Source organism: Vicugna pacos, chromosome 21 (genome assembly GCF_048564905.1).
Source record: "Vicugna pacos chromosome 21, VicPac4, whole genome shotgun sequence".
Classification (NCBI taxonomy): Eukaryota; Metazoa; Chordata; class Mammalia; order Artiodactyla; family Camelidae; genus Vicugna; species Vicugna pacos.
This window is the reverse complement of record NC_133007.1, coordinates 22,916,623-22,937,070: the sequence shown is the minus strand read 5'-3', so window position 1 is coordinate 22,937,070 and position 20,448 is coordinate 22,916,623. Positions and strand designations below refer to the sequence as shown.

Genomic DNA, 20,448 nt, shown 5'->3' with positions numbered 1-20,448 from the left:
CAGCACCAGCCAAGTTACCACAGGACTCTAACCAGTGTCATTTTTGGAAACAACTTCATTTCCTTAGCATTTTGGGATATTACAACATCCTGTAGTTCAGTTTCTGGGAGTTTTACTGATTTATCTTCCTATTCAAACAAAACAAATATTTGGTTGCTGCGTTTCTGAAGACCTCTAGATTTGTACTACTGCGGAAGAATTTCCAGTGAGGTGAGTTCTGTCAAGATTTTAGTAGAGAAGATCTAGGTATCTCGTTGAGATACACAAGATCACAGGAGGAGAATTGGTTTGCGGGTCTTTGAGTAGATTGAGGGGGTGAAGGCTGGTACCAACGTATTCAGAAAAGTGAAATCCACAATAGTGTGATTATAATCCTTTACTCACGAGGAAAATAATAGACATTTTTCATTATATCACAACTGAGGCTCGAATAAAGAGAAATGAATTTTGACTATCACAGATTTTAAAATTCATTCTCCAGGTGTTTAGAGAGTGAATTCATGTTTAGAAGAGGGCTTTGGTAGGTTTTCTTAGCTTAATGGCTGTTCTGGAGGCCTGGGGAAAAGACAGCGTAATGGCATGAAAAACATATTATGTAATAATATTAAGTAAACAATTTAGACCTAAAACTATATTGCATGATATTATTCCAACTTTACAAAACATGAGAGCAAACGCACACATGAAGTAGAAAATTTCTCAGTTTCAAAAACACAATCATGCAAATATATGGTGTCTTAATATATTCACAATATTTTATGTAGTTCAGCTCCGTTCTTCACCAGGTATTAGAGGCAGTTTCTTTGGGGACTTTGGGGACTGCTTTCCTCAAAGTCACGGGTAAACATTGGTTGTAAGAGTTTATAGGAAAGAGGTCATTGGAGACAATTAAATCTATACCTATCTTTTGGAATGCTTTGGTCTTTTTGTAGAGTCTGGTACATAAACATTTCATGTGTTTTTGAGAGGAATGTAAAGTTTTGAGCATTTAGTTTTAGAATTCTCTAAATGTTGGCTTCAATTTTTTTTATTTGAACTTAAATGTGTTGATTTTTCTACATATACTTTTCTTTACTTTGTTCAATAATTAAATTATGCTAAAACCTCAAACTATAATCGTGACGTTGTCAAATTTTCCTTATAGTTCTCTTAATTTCTAATATAAATATTATATGGAGAGAGAAAAATATACTACAAAATGCTATTTATAATAATATGAAGGAATATACATTAATAATAATATGTACTTACTGTTATCAGATAAATACATAATTTAAACTGTTGCGGTTAAGTTCTTTCTGGGACTTAAACCTTTTATCATTGTGTGGTAAAACTCCAGTTCTGATAAAAGTCTTTATTTTAACATCTTAAATAAAGCTTTTAAATAAAGCTACACAAATATAGATACACTGCTTTCTTTAAATTAATGTTTGCATGATAAAACTTTTTGCAACTATAATTTTAAATCCTTTAAACGACCTTTTGTCAACAACACGTAGGTAGGTTTTTCTTAAACCCGGTTTGAAAACTTTGTCTTTTAATGAGTGTGACATTTTACGTACATTTAGCTGAAATGCTGTATTTGGGCTAGTTTGTAATACTTATTCGTAACACTTATTACAGCCTTCCTCTTTCTTCTTCTTCTTTGTCTATAGTTTTAAATTTATATATCTAGCTTCCCCATAAGAACTAGCAACTTGGTGAACATTCATATCCTCATTTTTCACTACCATCACCCCACCACACAGACCTACTTCCTCTTTTGTTTCTCTTCAGACAAGTCTTTTTTTTAACATTTTTTATTGAGTTAAAGTCATTCTACAATGTTGTGTCAAATTCCAGTGTAGAGCAGAATTTTTCAGTTATACATAAACATACATATATTCATTGTCAATTTTTTTTGCTGTGAGCTCCCATAAGAACTTGTATATATTTCCCTATGCTGTACAATATAATCTTGTTTGTCTATTCTAAATTTTGAAATCCTAGTCTGTCCTTTCCCATCCCCTGCCCCCTTGGCAACCACAAATTTGTATTCTATGTCTATGAGTCTGTTTCTGTTTTGTATTTACGGTTTTTTTTTTTTTTTTGAGATTCCACATATGAATGATCTCATATGATATTTTTCTTTCTCTTTCTGGCTTACTTCACTTAGAATGACATTCTCCAGGGACATCCATGTTGCTGCAAGTGGTGTTATGTTGTTTTTATGGCTGAATAGTATTCCATTGTATAAATATACCACATCTTCCTTATCCAGTCACCTGTTGATGGACATTTAGGCTGTTTCCATGTCTTGGCTATTGTAAATAGTGCTGCTATGAACATTGGGGTGCAGGTGTCATCCTGAAGTAGGGTTCCTTCTGGATATATGCCCAGGAGCAGGATTCCTGGGTCACATGGTAAGGCTATTCCTAGTCTTTTGAGGAATCTCTATCCTGTTTTCCACAGTAGCTGCACCAAACTGCATTTCCACCAGCAGTGTAGGAGGGTTCCCTTTTCTCCACAGCCTCTCCAGCATTTGTCATTTGTGGACTTTTGAATGATGGCCATTCTGACTGGTGTGACGTGATACCTCATTGTAGTTTTGATTTGCATTTCTCTGATAATTAGTGATATTGAGCATTTTTTCATGTGCCTATTGATCATTTGTATGTCTTCCTTGGAGAATTGCTTGTTTAGGTCTTCCGCCCATTTTTGGACTGGGTTGTTTGGTTATTTCTTATTAAGTCGTATGAGCTGCTTATATATTCTGGAGATCAAGCCTTTGTCAGTTTCATTTGCAAAAATTCTCTCCCATTCTGTAGGTTGTCTTTTTGTTTCACTTATGGTTTCCTTTGCTGTGCAGAAGCTTGTAAGTTTCATTAGGTCCCATTTGTTTATTCTTGCTTTTATTTCTATTGCTTGAGTAGACAGTTCTAGGAGAACATTTTTGAGATGTATGTCAGATAATGTTTTGCCTATATTTTCTTCAAGGAGGTTTATTGTATCTTGTCTTATGTTGAAGTCTTTGATCCATTTTGAGTTGATTTTTGTGTATGGTGAAAAGGAGTGTTCTAGCTTCATTGCTTTACATGCTGCTGTCCAGTTTTCCCAACACCATTTGCTGAAGAAACTGTCTTTATTCCATTGTATATTCTTGCCTCCTTTGTTGATTAGTTCACCAAAACTTTGTGGGTTCATTTCTGGGCTCTCTATTCTGTTCCACTGGTACATATGTCTGTTTTTGTACCAATACCATGCTGTCTTGATGACTGTAGCTCTATAGTTTTGTCTGAAGTCTGGGAGAGTTATACCTCCAGCCTCTTTCTTTTTCTTCAGTATTGTTTTGGCAATTCTAGGTCTTTTGTGGTTCCATATAAATTTTATTATGATTTGTTCTAGTTCTGTGAAGTATGTCCTGGGTAATTTGATAGGGATTGCATTAAATCTGTAGATTGCCGTGGGCAGTGTGACCATTTTAACAATATTGATTCTTCCAATCCAGGAGCATGGGATATCTTCCCATAATCTTCTTTAATTTCCTTAATCAGTGTTTTATAGTTTTTGATGTATAAGTCTTTCACCTCCTTGGTTAGATTTATTCCTAGGTGTTTTATTACTTTGGGTACTATTTTAAAGGAGATTGATTCTTTACTTTCTTTTTCTGTTGATTCATCATTAGTGTAAAGAAATGCAACTGATTTTTGAACGTTAATCCTGTAACCTGCTACCTTGTTGAATTCTCTGATTATTTCTAGTAGTTTCTGTGTGGACCTTTTAGGGTTTCCTATGTATAGTATCATGTCATCTGCATATAGTGACACTTTTATCTCTTCTTTTCCAATTTGGATCCCTTTTATTTCTCTCTCTTGCCTGATTGCTGTGGCTAGGACTATGAATCTTGTCCCAGATTTTAGTGGGAAGCTTTTGAGTTTTTCACCGTTGAGTACTATGCTGGCTGTAGGTTTGTCATATATAGCTTTTATGGTGTTGAGACATGATCCCTGTATACCCACTTTGGTGAGTTTTTATCATAAATGGGTGTTGAATTTTATCAAATGCTTTTTCTGCACCTATTGAGATGATCATGTGGTTTTTGTCCTTTCTCTTGTTGATGTGATGTATTACATTGATTGATTTGCATGTGTTGAACCACCCTTGTGTCCCTGGGATGAACCCCACTTGGTCATGATGTATAATCTTTTTTATTTGCTGTTGGATTCTATTTGCTAATATTTTGGTAAGGATTTTTGTATCTATGTTCATCTGTGATATTGGTCTGTAATTCTCTTTTTTGGTGGTGTCTTTACCTGGTTTTGGTATCAGGGTGATGGTGGCTTCATAGAATGAGTTTGGGAGTATTCCTTCCTTTTCAGTCTTCTGAAAGAGTTTGAGAAGGACTGGTATGAGTTCTTTTTTGTATGTTTGGTAGAATTCTCTGGTGAAGCCGTCTGGTCCTGGACTTTTATTTGTAGGGTGGTTTTTTATTGCTAATTTGATTTCATTTTTAGTGATCAGTTTGTTCAAGTGGTCAGTTTCTTCTTGATTCAGTTTTGGTAGCCTGTATGTTTCCAGAAACTTGTCCACCTCCTCTAGGTTATCCATTTTGGGTCCATATACTTTTTCATAATATTCTCATATGATATTCTGTATTTCTATGTTATCTGTTGTAATTTCTCTATTTTCCTTCCTTATTTTGCTTATTTGTGCTCTTTTTTTTTCTTCCTTGTGAGTTTCACCAGAAGTTTGTCAACTTTATTTACTCTTTGAAAAAAACAGCTTTTGGTTTGATTGCTTTTTTTCTATTATTTTTTAAATCTCTATCTTATTTATTTCCTCCCAGATCTTTACCATTTCCTTCCTTCTGCTGACTTTTGGGGGGTTTTGCTCTTCTTTTTTAAATTCTTTTAGCTGGTGGGTTAGATAGCTTATTTGAGATTGTCCTTTTTTGAGGAAGGCCTGTATCGCTATAAACTTCCCTCTTAGCACTGCCTTTGCTGTGTCCCATAAATTTTGTGTAGTTGTGTTTTCATTTTCATTTGTCTCAAGGTATTTTTTAATTTCAACTTTGATTTCATCATTGACCCACTGGTTTTTTAATAGCATGTTGTTTAATCTCCATGCTTTCCTTTTTTTCTCCTTTGTTTCTCTGTAGTTGATTTCTAGTTTCATGGCATTGTGGTCAGTAAAGATGCCTGAGATAATTTCTATCTTCTTAAAATTCTTGAGGCTTCTTTTGTGCCCAAGTACATGATCAATCTTAGAAAATGTTCCATGTGCATTTGAAAAGAATGTATATCCTCTTTTCAGGGGTTGTAATGCTCTGAAAATATCCACCAAATCTAATTTTTCTATTGTATCATTTAATTTCTCTATTGCCTTATTTATTTTCTGTCTGGAAGATCTGTCTAGTGACGTTAACTTAGTTCTATCAGTCAAGGGGTGCTCCATATAGATCCAAGCCTTGGCGTCTCCCCCTCCATTCTGCTGACCTCTCCATTGGAGAGGGGGAGGCCCAGTGAAGGAGAACTATTCCTCCTTTGCTGCTCCCTTCCCGTGGGACTGGTCCCTCACTGTTTTGCCTTTTCTTCTTTCTTTTTTCCTTTTCTCCTACCAGATTTGTGGTGTCTTTGTCTTTTAAAAAGGGTGATGTTCTGTCTGAGTTCAGCAAGTGCTCTGGTTGGCTGGGTGGGTCCATGGATGTGAGTTTTGATGTGTTTGTGGGAGAGAGTGAGCTACAAGCATCCTTCTACTCTGCCATCTTGGCCCCTCCGACAAGTCTTTATTTATTCTTAAAACATTAAAAGACTTCATCAACATCTTATTCACTTTTACATTTTAGCCTGCAGCATTTTTTTTTTGCCCCATTTCTCTATTTTCAAGTTTAATGCTCTTCCCAAAAGAGTGTTTGATAGGTGTCTTTGTGTTGTAAATCTGATTTTTAATTTTGGGTCCTTTTCAGAGAATCATCTACAGGCCATTAGATTTAAAAATGACACTTTAGCTAAATTTAAAATTTCTGTTTCAAAATTACTTTTCCTTCCATTAAGGTTGGCTGGACCTCTCTGAAACACTTGGGGTCACGTAGGGCTTGGAGTACAGAACTTGAATGACTTAGAAAGACTATTAAAGGTGCACACAACATCTAGGGTGCCACATATATGGCCCAGGCGGGTCTAGGTCCTGACTTTCATCTCAAATGCACTACTATTTCAGGAGCAAGAAATGAACATTCACACTAAAGTGAATTTTTTTTTTTAATTATACACAGACTCCAGCCACCTCCTCTCAGGTATTTTTCTAATAAATTTTGTCACCAAACTCACACACACACACACACACACAGCTTTTGGTTTCACAGTTTGGGAGATTTCAAAAGCACAGCGATGGACTGGGGGCAAATCATATGAAATTGCTCCATGTAGTTTTGCAATCGAGAATTTGATTTTGAAACTGTGTAAGCCGTCTACACTTTTTTCTGGAAACTGTCAAATTGTTCTTGTTATTTTTGGATCTTCTTCAGTTTCTCTACATTATGTCTTGATTTCTTTTTTTTTTTTCCTCCTTCCCTCTCCTACTTGACATTCTATTGGCCTGATCAATCTGAAGATGTTTGTATTACTTTAATTCCAAGAAGTTTATCCCATTCTTTCTTCAAACACTTCCTCATTTTCATTTTAGTTTTTATTCTTTTTGCAACAAATAATGTGGGGACTATTGACTGAAATAAAATTACACAATGTGAAAGTTATGAGTTAAGTTTTACTGGGGGCAGAATGAAGACTATAGCCCGAGAGACAGCATCTCAGATAGCTCTGAGGACCTGCTCAGAAGAGGCAGGTGGGAACTCAATATTATATATGATTTCAGTGAAGGGAGTGCATGCAGTCAAGCACACATTTAGGCAGAGGCTTGCTGCTAGTCACAAGGCGCAGATGCCACCGTTAATGGTTTTAGTGCTCTTCCACATATGAGGAGATGCAAGAATTTGGGCTCATGAAATATCCTCCTGAAAATAACCGTCTGAAGGTTTGTTCTGTCAGTTTCCCCAGAGCACAGAGTGTCTCATTCCTGATCTCCACCCTGAGCTCCTTTCAGGGAGTGTTGGAGATCAGCAGCTGCTATGGCTCATGGTTTAATCTAAGCAGAGGCAGATGGCAAGTGCCAAATTTTAGTTGGCAGGATGTTGACACTTTGATCTGTATCTGGCATGTCTTACATTTTCTTTTCTATTTTTTATTTCTTAATCCCAACCTATCTTCTTGTGGAAAAGTTTTCAACCTAATCTTACAAATAAATAATTTATATTCTACTTGTATCCATTGAATGATAGAGCCATACTATTGTGTGCCAGGAGCCAAATCTCCTGAACTGCAAAGTCTAAGCTCTTAACATGCACATTCTGCTTCCTGACTCAATGTGTTGAGGGAGGGTATTGGAGGAAAAAAAATGAAAGAAGTGTCATTTTTCACAAATAGTGATTCTCATAAGCTATATTTTCAGAGTTTACACACTATATGGAAAATAGCCTATGTAAAGGTTTCCCAATGATTTGATTCAGGCTGAGCACATCTGCATATTACCTAAGTTGGCAAACTTTTAAATTAATTTTGAATAGCTTCTTGAAGACAACGTATTCCCTAGATCTGCTTTGCAAGAAGAAAGGTAGGAAGTATATTCCATGGGAGGGCTGGAACAGTAAGAAGTCCTATAAAGTTCTAGAGCTTACATATAAAAAATGGAAAGTAGGGAAAGTAGGAAAGAGTCGAATTTTTCAAGACTTCCTGGCCAGGCTACGGACAAGGAATTGTTCATAAAGAAAATGGGGAGCTATTGAAAATTTCAAGCAGAGTAAAATGTAGTTTAGAGAGGCAATTTGGTCTATGAAAATAACTGATTAGACAGATTAAGTCTGGAAGGAGGAAATTCAAGCAGCTATTAAGTAACCCCAGACAAGGAATGCTGTAATTCTGCATTAGAGAGCGGGTAAAAGTCAAGCAAAGGGACAGTGATGTGAGCACATGGTCCAAGCCCCAGGGAGAGATAATGCTAATGAGATCTGACTAGAGGAAGAGCCAAAGTGGATGAAGGTGGGTACCCAGAATGGAACTGGAACGCTGTGGCAGAAGGATCCTCACACAAGGTGGGAGGCTGCAGCCTACATTACACATAGGTCACTTCAACCTTGTGGGTGTGGGAAGAGTCAGGACCCAACCACAGACATTCACAGCCAGACTCCAGCCTTAATAAAGGATGGGAGGAGGACCGGGGACTTTGTCAGTATACAGTCCATATTCTACACACTGCAAAAAGGACCTGTATCTAAGCATCCTTCTACCACACGCTCCCTTGATCCAGCTCAACTATCATCATTAGTAGGGAAGGATTTAAAAAAATCTTCCTAATGCAGAAGTTCTCAATACATTTTCCAAATGGCACATCTGGTCCTGAAGTTCCTTTTTGTCATATGCATCCAAGGGTACCACATTCACGTGGCCCACTTACTCACATAGACATAACCAGTCTTTTAACTTGTCTGTATAAATGCGTCACACTGTATGTTACTTTTCTCTTGTAGACTCATCTGTAACTTGAGAGATGGTGGATGAATACAAGAGAATTCTTCTGGTGAAAGGATTACAGAACATGGATGATTATCATTTTCGTATGCTTAAGTCATTACTGGCCCGTAAATTAAAACTGACCTCAAAAGCTCAAGACAAATATGACAGAATTAAGATTGCTGATCTGATGGAAGCAGAATTCCCAGGGGTTGCCTGTGTCAACAAACTAATAGAATTGATAGAAGGTATAAAAGAACTTGAAGAGCTCCGACAAAACCTTAAAACGGAGAAGCTAAAAGGTAACAAGGAAGACCTCAAGCACAACTGCTTTCCTCTGGCTCCCCCCAGTCTTGAATCGAACACCACCTTAGTCATGTTTAATTACTCCTTTTCCAATTTACTTTTTAGTAGCCATCACAATGTTAGTACTGCAGAAGGCAACAGGTTTGACAACATAGAACATCCCCTTTTTTATAAAGGGGATCGATGTACATTGAGTGGTATATTTGAGGTAAGGATAAAGAAGAAAAGGAGGAAATAGAAGAGAAGCTGCAACTTTCAATACATTAGAAATGTTTGAAAATGAAAATAATTTAAGATTTGTGGTTTTTTAAAAAAATATTTACATTTAACCAATTAATGTGACTGTTCTATTGAGACTATTTGCTCCATGGTCATTATCCCTTCTAGTAATAAAGAGGCAGCAGTACTTAACATAAAAACCTCCGCCTCAGAGATATAAAGGACTTTTATAAAACCACCAGGCAAAACCAAAGTTTCAAAAGATTTGAAGACCAATATCACCATTTTGTCACCTTACAGATTCATATCATACTTCCTTTCACTGGCTTCTGTAAGTTTAATGCATCTTTTAGGAAACATGGCCAAACAATCAACATCATGAAAACCTTGGATTATTTTTTATAAAGAGTAGGATAGGGGAACAGAGTAAGGAAAGGTTCTGACTCAGGGACATGGGAACCCAGAGGACAGGAGGGATACTGCACGGGGAAGAAGTACCAAAACCATGGAGGAAGCATGAGACAGTCTCCCTGCCTATATTACTACCCTCGGTCCCCTGGTGGCCAGGATGGCCAATGCAGTCAAGGTAGACTATAACGTACCTCTCGACCCACAAGCAGGAGCCGGGGGGAGATAACCCCGAAGCTGCTTCAGCTCTCTTCAAACTGCTGTTCTGAGTTGATTGTGTCTTTGTTTTTATATCAGTTGCAAAGAAAACAAAAGCCAAAGAGACAACTTCAGCAAAAACGAGAAATCAGGAAGAAACAGGTTCTGCAACACCCACACCCACCACAAGCAGCGCCCAGGCACCCGAGAGAGCAGAGCAGAGTCCTGTGGCTCAGGTAAGCTCGAGGAAGAGGGACGGGCTTGTGGTCCCGCAGAAGGCACTCCGCTAAGGCGCTCGGTTCTTTATGATTATTCCAACAGTTCAGATTCACCAAATTGGGAAATTATGGATTATCTACTTTTTTGCCAGGCAAAGAGTAAGGCACTTTAAAAACAGAGTAAAAATTTCTCTGACATAAATACGATCACATCATCCTCATTATAAAGGTCTGTTAACAACTGGATTGGAATGCATCTTGCTTACGCTTACATAAAGCTAGATTTTCTAATTCTAAGAGCAGTGCTCTTCCCATTACGACACAGAGGAGTAATGTGTCTGTGTGAGTAAACCATCCCTTTTTTAACGCAGCTGTCTATGGCCACTCCTACCTCCCAGCCAGCTGTCTTGGTGATGAGTTGGAACTCCTTGGAGTTTCCGAGGACATAATCTTGCACATAAATAGAACTTACCATAGTGTCATGAAAACGTGTTCTGTTTCTTTTAATATTGAAAACCATTACAGAAAAATTAAACTACTTTCAGAAAAGAAAAAACCCAACCAAAGAAAAGACTGGAACAAAAAAATAAATAAATAAAGTGCCTCAGGAGAAGGTTCAACCTCTCTGTCCTTCAGTAACCAACACATCCGCAACCCTGGGCTGTCCTCCACCTCCCCAGGCCTCGACTCACCTACCTGTCATTTCCTGTCTCTCTTTTCCAAGTTTTCTTCAACTCACTAACAGGTGCATTCCACAGTAACTACTGTCAGCCCGGCATATAATCCTATTACTATTGATTAAATCACTTTGGCAAAGGTGTTTCTTTTGTCATGGTACATGGGTCACACTGATGAGACGCCACATCCAGGTAAGGCCGAGTCATTTACAAGTGATCACCAAGTGTAACATCCCAGGCCAGAGCACTCTATACACTTCTGGTCTATGGAAGTAGATAGCTTGACTCGATGTTCCATGAACACAGGGCCCACCCATGCTTCCCACACCTCCAGTTACAGATCAGTCAGCTTTGTCTCCATGAAAGCATACTGCTGCAATTCAAATAAATCAGGCCACTGTGGAGAAAAGCGACTGGGGGTAAACAAACCTGTCCTCTGTTTTCCGGTCAGCATCCAAGCCAATGAGAAACACTGTGGATGCACTGCAGAGAGCATAGTTCTAATCAGATATCCTTTATTTGAGCCAATTTTGAATAGGGAATTCTGAGCCACCACTTCTTTCTCACTACTTATAACAGAGTATTATTTCTTGGAAAGAGACAGTATTTTGAGCCCTCAAAATGGCCCCAGGTACACTAGTAATAATGGAAAACGTTCATGTTTGTGACTTGTGGTAGGCACCATTCTCTATTTCCAATGTGATCTTACTTCTTTCTTCACTCTTTTTATTTCCTTTGGTCCTTTAAGTGGGTGGAAGAGATATTGGACTTCATCATTATATTTAAATCTGTCTCTCAAATACTTCGCGACAATGTTCTCATCATCCGTGGCTCTGTGTTGCTCCTGCTGAGGTTCATGCTTTAATTCAGAAAGATTACTTTGTTTAAAATGGATGTTCTAACTTCTTTTCCTATTGTCTGCTGCCCTATGCTTCTTCTGTCTAAGCTTTACCAGCTTATGAGGTTTCCTTTCCATTAAACTCTTCCTTTCTAGCCTGAGTCCAGCTCCAAATATCTGTAAAGGTTGTTGTGGCCCAATGTTGTGTTTGAGGGGTCACTCATAGAAAGTGGCTTTGTATTCCCCCCTCAAATTTGTAAGTTTATTTTCCTGCTTCTGTCCAATACAGAACCAGAAAGCGCAGGTCCAGCGTAAGGTGGCTGCCAGGGGAAATGTTCTTCAAAAGGGCCCGATGACAGTGATGGTAGTCAAAGCAACAGAGCTATTTGGATATGAGTCTCCAGACAAGGGGAAAAGCACCATGTTCCACGCTACAGTGGTTACTGAGACTCAGTTTTTCCAAGTGAAGGTTTTAAATGCCGACCTGAAAGAGCAATTCATAAAACAGAAGGTCATTACCATATCAGATTATTTTGAATGCAAAGGAATCCTGGAAGTAAATGAAGCATCATCTGTGTCTGAAGCTGGTCCTGATCAAAAGCTTGAAGTTCCAAACAGCATTATCAAAAGAGCAAATGAAACGCCAAAGATCAATAATCTTCACAAGCAAGCGTCGGGAACATTTGTGTATGGGCTGTTTGAGTTACATCAGGTAATCTCTTAAAATTGCTTTTCATTTTCTCCATCAGGGCCTGAAATTGAACATCTTCCCTTGCCGAGCTCTGTTGACTGACTGAATATTGGAACTCAGTGCTCAGTTGTCTCTCTTGGCTAGAGATAGGTGGCCAAGTCTGCCACACCACAGGAAATGGGACCGGGCGACCTGTTAGCAGCCTTTTCCCCAAGACACTTCCAAGCAAGTCCTTGAAAAAGATTCACTAAGAAACCTTGTCATTTCACCAGTTATGACTACCTATGCCCAGACACCATGACCAAAGACAGTGCAGGGTATAAATCTATATGCTCATTCTAATCATTTTACCTCTGAACTTCACTACTCTCTTTGTACTTTGAAGAATGGGTTGCCCCACTAAGGCTGAATGCTGGTTATGGCATGTATCCAGAATAATAAATACATTTGCTGGTATTCTCCTGAATGCATAGACGTTCAACAGTTAGGCAAATGATATAGCCACTTAATGCTATCTCCTCTGTCTTATCCATTTATTATTCGTGAATAGTTAATTGAAGAAATATCATATTTTATGATATTTGGAAGATATGGTCATCTAATTTCCTTATTTATCAAAAAAGGCATCAAGAGCTTTACTGACACATCAGTTTCCAAGTTCAGGATACTAGATAGTATGATGGAGCCAATCCCCCCCAAATTTACAAACTGCTATGAACTCACCTAATATCTTACATGATTGCCCGCTTCATAAACCTATATACTTATCTTCTAAGATAGCCTCTTAATTTACCTCAAATACTTTCTTATACCATCTTTAAGAGACCATATTTATAAACGCAGCTATACAATTGATGAGTAATAACTCTTATGAGTGAGACACTATACAGTGTGACCTGTGGGACCTACATCAGTGGGAATAAGATACTGGAGAAGACCGAGCAAATGGAGAAGGTTGAGAAAAAAATAGTGGGTAACCAGAACCTTACTTGTTATATAGATTTTTTTTTTACAGTCTATTAAATGAATAGTTACAGTCCATGTCCGTTCATTTCTGACTAAGGCAAGGAGACACAGAAGTTCATCAAGGACTTCTGATCCTTCTCTTCCAGTTGTTCTAAGGAAATAAAGCTGCTCTTGAGGTGGAAGCGTAGAAAAAAGAAAGAAAACTCATTGTTCTAGAACTTCCAGCTGGAAAACATCTGAAACGAGAAAGGCAAAAATAAAAAAGCAAGATAGTAAAAGAAAGTTCTCCAAGAAGTCCAAAGCTATATGTGTATCTGTGGCTGTAATTGCTTTTTTTATGTCTTGTATTTACTGGGTCATAAGGATCTTTCTCATACATATGGAAGTTATTGCATTTTCAGAAACTGTTAAATTTCTGTTGCAGAAACGAGTGAATGTGAAGAACACAATCTATGAGATACAAGATAATACAGGAAAGATGGACGTCGTGGGGAATGGGAAATGGCACGACATCCAGTGTAAGGAAGGAGATAAGCTTCGACTGTTCTGCTTTAAACTGAGAACAATTGACCCGAAGTTGAAACTGGCATGCGTAGGTCACAGCTTCATCAAGGTGGGACCTTCTAGAGAAACACTAGTTTTCCAAAAAGGCAAATCATTTTGCATGGGTTTTCAGAGCACCAGGCTTCTCTTTTCTTAGAGCATAGAGTCTGCAGGTGGGAGGAGAATACAATGCTCTCACATTCATTTGTAAGGGGACAATTTTTTTTTTTAATTTTAATGGAGGTCCTAGGGATTGAACCCAGGACCTCACACATGCTAAGCATGTGCTGTACCACTGAGCTATACCCTCACCACCTTCTGTAAGTGGAGGACTTTTTTAAAGGATATGAGGAGATGACTCTCATATAGACTTCAAAATGATATGATACTTGTGCTAAAAAATAAAATATTTGAAGAAATTAGGAAGGCAGAGGAATAAATTCACTTAATGGCCAGGAGCATGGCGTTGAGCTGGACTGACCTGACCCTGGTTTCAGGGCTCACTAGTTGCCTGGTGCTGGGGAAACAGCTTTATGGGTCCTCTAAAATGGTCAGCATCTCTAGCTCACAAAGTTGGTTTAAAAGCAAAGTGAGACAATGCATTATGTCACTGCCTGGCACAAAATGAGAAATTAATCTGCCTAGGTACTATTTTTCTCAGCAAAGACACTCCAAAGAGCTCTGGGCAAAGAAAAGTACATATGCATGTCCTCAAAACTGTGAAGCAGCATAGTGAGTTCAGAAATTCAGTAGATATGGAAGACTATGGGAAGATGAGGCCAAAAGATTAAAAAAAAAAAAAAAGGAAGGGGGGAGAGACAGTGCAGCCTTTTGTCAGAAATAAATAAACAGAAAATGTATTGTGGAAATAAGTAACAAGATGAAAGATTCTTTGCAGAAGAATGCTAGATTACTTTAACATTATTGGAAAAAATATTCTTGTAACTATCTGAAGAGATGCTTTGGAGAGAGGCTAGGTTTAGAGACAGATATCAAGTAGAAATAGCAGTGTATGTCAGTTTAGAGATTGTTGCTAAAGTTATAGGTTAGAATGATACTGCCTAAAATCAATATATATACTATCTACCATACAATATATATACTAACATGTGCAGAAAACATTCAGCAATCATCATGCGCTGGGAGCGGAAACAAGGATGAAGATATACTCATTACTCCCATTCCATTGATAGAGACACAGGTGCCCACTAAAGGGTAGGAGGTAACTTGCCCGAATTGATGCAGCCAGTAAGTGGTGGAACTGAGATTCCTATCCTGGCCCAGGTGCTCTCGCACCAGAGTCAGATTCTTGGGCAGTTTGAATGAGAAGATCAGATAGATAAGGGTGAAGCCTTGGGGAAAAGTGGCATTTGAAAGTGGCCTGAGGTAAAAGATTCTATGCAAGAGAATAAAAAGAAGTGATCAGAGAGGTCAAAGGTAAAATGGAAAATGTATAAGCACCAAAAAGAAAAATGTTTAATGAGGAAGGGATCCACAGAGCTCATGCCAGACAGTAATGATCAAGGGGGTCCCAGGATCTTGAATAACTACATCTTAGAGCAAAAGGGACCATATTGTAGTGAAATGCACATCCTGACCCACGAGAAAAAGATGCAGTTGACTCCATATGACATCACGCTCTGTCTCATACACATAGGAACACAAACACACAAACATGCACAGAGGGCCACCATGGGATTCTTGACACACTATTCAAAGTTAACCCAATTAATTAAATCAGAAATTCTGATATGTTCATGCATGCAGACATGGACATGCACATCAGCTGTTCCACTTTCAGATCCTCTGACACAAGAACCTCTATCTTCTACCTCTAATCCGGAGCGATTGCACAGAGAAAGGTATTTACCTGACCTTGCTGCTTCTCACTTTTCTGTCCCGCAGAGGACTCCCTGCCCTCCGTGCTGGTGAACCAGCACTTCTCTTTCTTCTACGGTTCCCGCTCAACACCCTTGTAGAAAGAATCCTTACCCTGTTCAAATGCTGGGCATGAGGAAGTATCTTTCCGGCTTCAGATGATGGGGATCGGGAAGACTTAAAAGAAAATACTGCACTAGAGGAGGTGGGAGAGAGAGAATGAATAGCATTTGAGAGAGAACAGGAGAGGGACCGACTCAGGAGCAGGGCAGGCAGGGTGGGTGAAGGGGGAGAACCAGCAGAACTTCACGGCACCTGCCCAGACCTCATTGTGTCTTTCTTATCTCTCCTTCAAGGTCGTCAAGAATAGAAGAAGGACCGATCAGTCCTGATTTAACTCTGAAAGTTACAGTTGAGAACCTCCCTCCCTGTCTAAATCTTTAGGTGGCTTTAGTAGTGATATTTCATTTAAATGACAGATTCAGTAAAACAGCCCAGCGCATTAGAGTTTTTCATACCTGAACTATGGGTTGGGGGACTTTCTTAATATTTACATATATTCCTCTGTATTTTCTCAGAATACCACATTTTGCCTCTAAAATGTTTGTAATGTTAAAAAAATAAAATAAAATTTCCTTTTTTAAAAGGCATCGTTTTCCAGAATTGCTGGAGATGGTCTCTTTATTGCCGAAATGAGCTGTTTGGAGATGCTTGATTTGTGCACAGGAGTCATACAGGGTGGAGTAAACAGAGCCTCATTGACATCGGGGTCAAAGATGAATAACCTTATTTATAAAACAGAAACAGATTCACTGACATAGAAAACAAACTTATGGTTACCAGGGGGGAAGGGGGTAGGAAGGGACAAACTGGGAGTTTGAGATTTGCAGATACTGACTGGTATATATGACATAGATAAACAAGTTTACGCTGTACAGCACAGGAAACTATATTCGGTATCTTACAGTAGCTCACGGTGAGAAAAATATGAAAACAAATATATGTATGTTCATGTATGACTGAAGCATTGTGTTGTACATCGGAAATTGACACAAATTGTAAACAGACTCGACTTCAATAAAAACAAAGCAACAACAAAAAAAACCACTGAGGTCAACATTCAACATTCTGAATGTGATTTCCAGAGGACCAGGCCCTAACCAGGGCCAGCCTAAGGTTATTCATACCACAGCCTAGTTCAAATCAGTAAGCCCTGTGCCCTGGGGCAAGGTTTACTTGGCCCACAAAAAGAGTTACTTTCTGCAACTAAATCCCTCAGAAGAGGATCATTTGTGTGACTGGTGTCTCTGGATGAGTCACCCCTGGTGATCCACACAAAGGTACCGATATTTCCCTGTCCCCAGCTCCCGTGGAATGTCCAGTGCCATTCACCTGATTTGAAGGTGCACTCATGATTAGTTCTCCAACTATTTCTAACTATCCTTGCATTAATACGTGGATTCCAGGCCCCAAGAGAAACAGGAAGGGGGCAGGGCATAGCCATTCAAGGAATGATACAGCAATTAACATCAAAATGGTGGAAGATTCAACCCCCAGGAGGCCTTGAGGCTCAGGATGGTGGGGGAGTTGACTTCCAATAGACCTTGAGCTTCACTACACGCACACTGTAATGTATTAGCAAGATAAATGACATGCCCACAGGCGCCATGACAATTCCAAGGCTAGCCACAAAAGGTCGAAGAGTGGGAAATGGCGAACAAGCTGGGAATCCCAGCCCCTTCCCCAGGCTAGTTAGACTGGTCCTTCCACTTACTATTACATGAAGCCACTGAGCCCATAAAAACTGGCAACACAGTGCCGCCTCGTGGCCGCCGCTTCTCTCTCTCTCCCTCCTCTTCGGAAACAGCCTGTGCTCTGTCTTTGGACAGTGTACCTATTTTTACTCTAATCTGAGCTCCCAACCCCAACACCTCATGGCCTTTCTCTTGCCTTTTGATGTATCTCTAAGTAAATCTACTTTTACTCAACTGTAGCTCTCTCTTGAATTCTTTCCTGCCCAAAGCCAAGGACCCACACTTAGCAGGGCACGTCCCAGGGGCTCAACCGAAGCCTGGGACACGGCCCTCCTCACGCCCCACATCCGTTTTTCCTGCATCACATGTAGGGACATGCAATGAGCAAAAAGTAATGAATGGTGAATTAAATCTATTTTCAATGACAGTAATGGTCACCTAAAAAAATTAAATATCTAAAATCAGTAATAGTTAAAGTGTAACTATTGACTTCTATTTCTGGTGATTGCAGAGTAACCTACCACCATAAGTGGCAATATAACGCAATAAAATAACGTGAGGTGAGAGTTTTCAGGCTTTGACCAAAGGGGAGCAGAAGGATAAGGTCCCTGATAGAGGGCACACTCGGCTTTATAGTCGTCCAAGATCTCCACCTTGGACAATGTCCTGATTGCAGGCTAGTGAGCAGGTGTCAAAGCAGAGCATGACAGTCACACTGGGCCAAAGGGTTTTTCATAGCACCCAAGTGTCTGGAAATTGGAGAGGAGGGAGCTATACAGAGGGTTCTTTGGCTGAGTCCTGGGTTGCATCTGTAGGAGGTGAGGTAAAATGAGACCTACCACAGAGCAGCCTCTATGCGGCTGAGAATAGAGCAGAGGTCCAGGAGAGCAACCTGCACCGGCAACACTGAACGTTGTTGGTAGGATAGAAACACTCCTTTAGCCTCCGGGCATCAGACTAATGGAACAGAGAGTTTCCACATTGAGAGTAAACGTTGTACAACAGACTAGCAACTACACTAAATCCATCCTAACAAAGCTTAAAACCAAGCCTGAACCTAATTCAAGAAAGAGTGTGAGTTGTTGGGTTTTTTCTAGCTCTGTTGATACATCATTGACATATAACATTGTGCTATTCATGTTATACATGTGTCCAGTGGGATGACCCGATACAATTATATACTGAGAAATGATCCCCTGAATAAGATTAGTTAACACCTTCATCACCTCATATAATTACTTTTTTGGTGAAACATTTAAGGCACTCTCTTAAAACCTTTCAAGTACATAATACAGTATTTTTGACTATAGTCACCATGTGGTACATTAGATCCCCAGAACTTATTGATCTTAAACCTGGAATGTTGTACACTTTGACCAACATTTCTCCATTTCCCCCAACATCCTGCCCCTGGCAACTACCATCTACTCTGTTTCCACCAGTTGGGCTATTTTAGATTCCACCTTTAAACGAGATCATCCTGCTTGTCTTTCTCTATCTGACTTATTTCACTAAGCTTAATCCCCTCAACGTCCATCTCCCTTGTTCTGACAGGGGTGTGTATGTTCTGATTTGCATTTCTCTGATGATTATCAATGTGAGAGCTTCTTTTCATATGCTACTTGGCTATTAACCCCTTGTTGGTTCTATCACTTGCATATATTTTCTCCTATTCAGTAGTTTGCTTTTTGTGTTGTCGATGGTTTGTTTTGTTGTGCAAAAGTTTTTCGGTTTAATTAGGTCCCATCAGTTTACTTTTGCTTTTGTTTCTTTTGCCTGAGTAGACAGATCCAAAAATATATATATATATTGCTACAATTTATGTCAAAGAGTGTAAGACTGGAAACCATAAGACTCCTAGAAGAAAACATAGCTAGAACACTCTTTGACACATTCTCAATTTCTTTCATTAGTGTCTTATAGTTTTCCAAGTGCTACTCTTTTACCTCGTTAGGTAAGTTTATTCCTAAGCATTTTATTCTTTTTGATGTGGTTGTAAATGGGATTGTTTTCTTAATCTCTCTTTCTGATACTCTGTTGTTCGTGTATAGAAATGCAAGAGATTTCTGTATATTAATTTTGTATCCTGCAACTTTATTGAATTCACTGATGAGCACTAGTAGTTTTTTGGTGGCATCCTTAGGATTTTCTATGTATAGTATCCCATCATCTGCAAAAGTGACAGTTTTACTCCTTCCTTTCCAATTTGGATTCCTTTCATTTCTTTTTCTTGTCTAATTGTTGTGGCTAAACCTTCCGATACTATGTTGAATAAAAGTGACAAGAGTGGGTAACCTTGTCTTATTCCCAATCTTGGAGGAAATGCTTTCAGTTTTTCACTGTTAAGTATGATTTTAGCTGTGGGCTTATCATATATGTCCTTATGGTGACATATGTTCCCTGTGGATCTACTTTCTGGAGAGTTTTTATCATAAATAGATTTTGAATTTTGTCAAAACCTGTTTCTGCATCTATGGAGATGATCATATGCTTTTATTTTTTATCTTGTTAATGAGATGCATCACACTGACTGATTTGTGGATATTTAACCATCTTTGCATCCCTGGCATAAATCCCACTTGATCATGGTGTGTGATCCTTTTGATGGATTCAGATTTCTAATATTTAGTTGAGGATTTTTGCATCCACGTTCATCAGTGATATTGGCCTGTAATTTTCTTTTTTTGTGATTTCTTTGGCTTTAATATCAGGGTGATGTTAGTCTCATAGAAAAATCTCAGAAGTGTTCTTTCCTCTGTAATTTTATGTAAAGTTTCAAAGGTTAATCATTCTCTAAATGTTTAGTTGAATTCACATGTGATGCCATCTGGTCCTGGACATTGATGTGTTGGGAGTTTTTTGTTATTTATTTGATTTCATTACTAATAATTGATCTGTTCATATTATCTATTTTTTCATAGTTCAGTTGTGGAAGAGTGTACATTTCTAGGAAATTTGTCCATTTTTTTTCTAGGTTGTCCATTTTATTAGTATAAAATTGTTCATAGTAAACTTTTATGATCTCTTGTATTTCTGTGGTATTGGTTGTAATTTCTCCTTTTTCATTTCTGACTTTATTGATTTCGGCCATCTCTCCTTTGTCTTAATGAATCTGACTAACAGTTTATCAATTTTGTTTACCTTTTTGAAGAACCAGTACTGGTGCCTACAGGCTGGTATTTAGGGACTGGGCTGGGTCCTGAGGCCGT

The 20,448-nt window shown here is 38.7% G+C and overlaps 1 protein-coding gene across 1 annotated transcript in view; it reads left to right on the top strand.

Annotated features, from left to right (window-relative positions):
* The window catches only part of IFI16 (interferon gamma inducible protein 16), a 56,113-nt gene continuing 35,665 nt past the window's right edge, over positions 1-20,448 (top strand). Inside the window, 5 exon segments of the mRNA XM_072946305.1 lie at positions 1-210; positions 8,561-8,845; positions 9,774-9,910; positions 11,697-12,119; positions 13,489-13,677. Of these exon segments, the coding sequence (XP_072802406.1) occupies positions 8,581-8,845; positions 9,774-9,910; positions 11,697-12,119; positions 13,489-13,677 (1,014 nt within the window). The 5' untranslated portion in view covers positions 1-210; positions 8,561-8,580.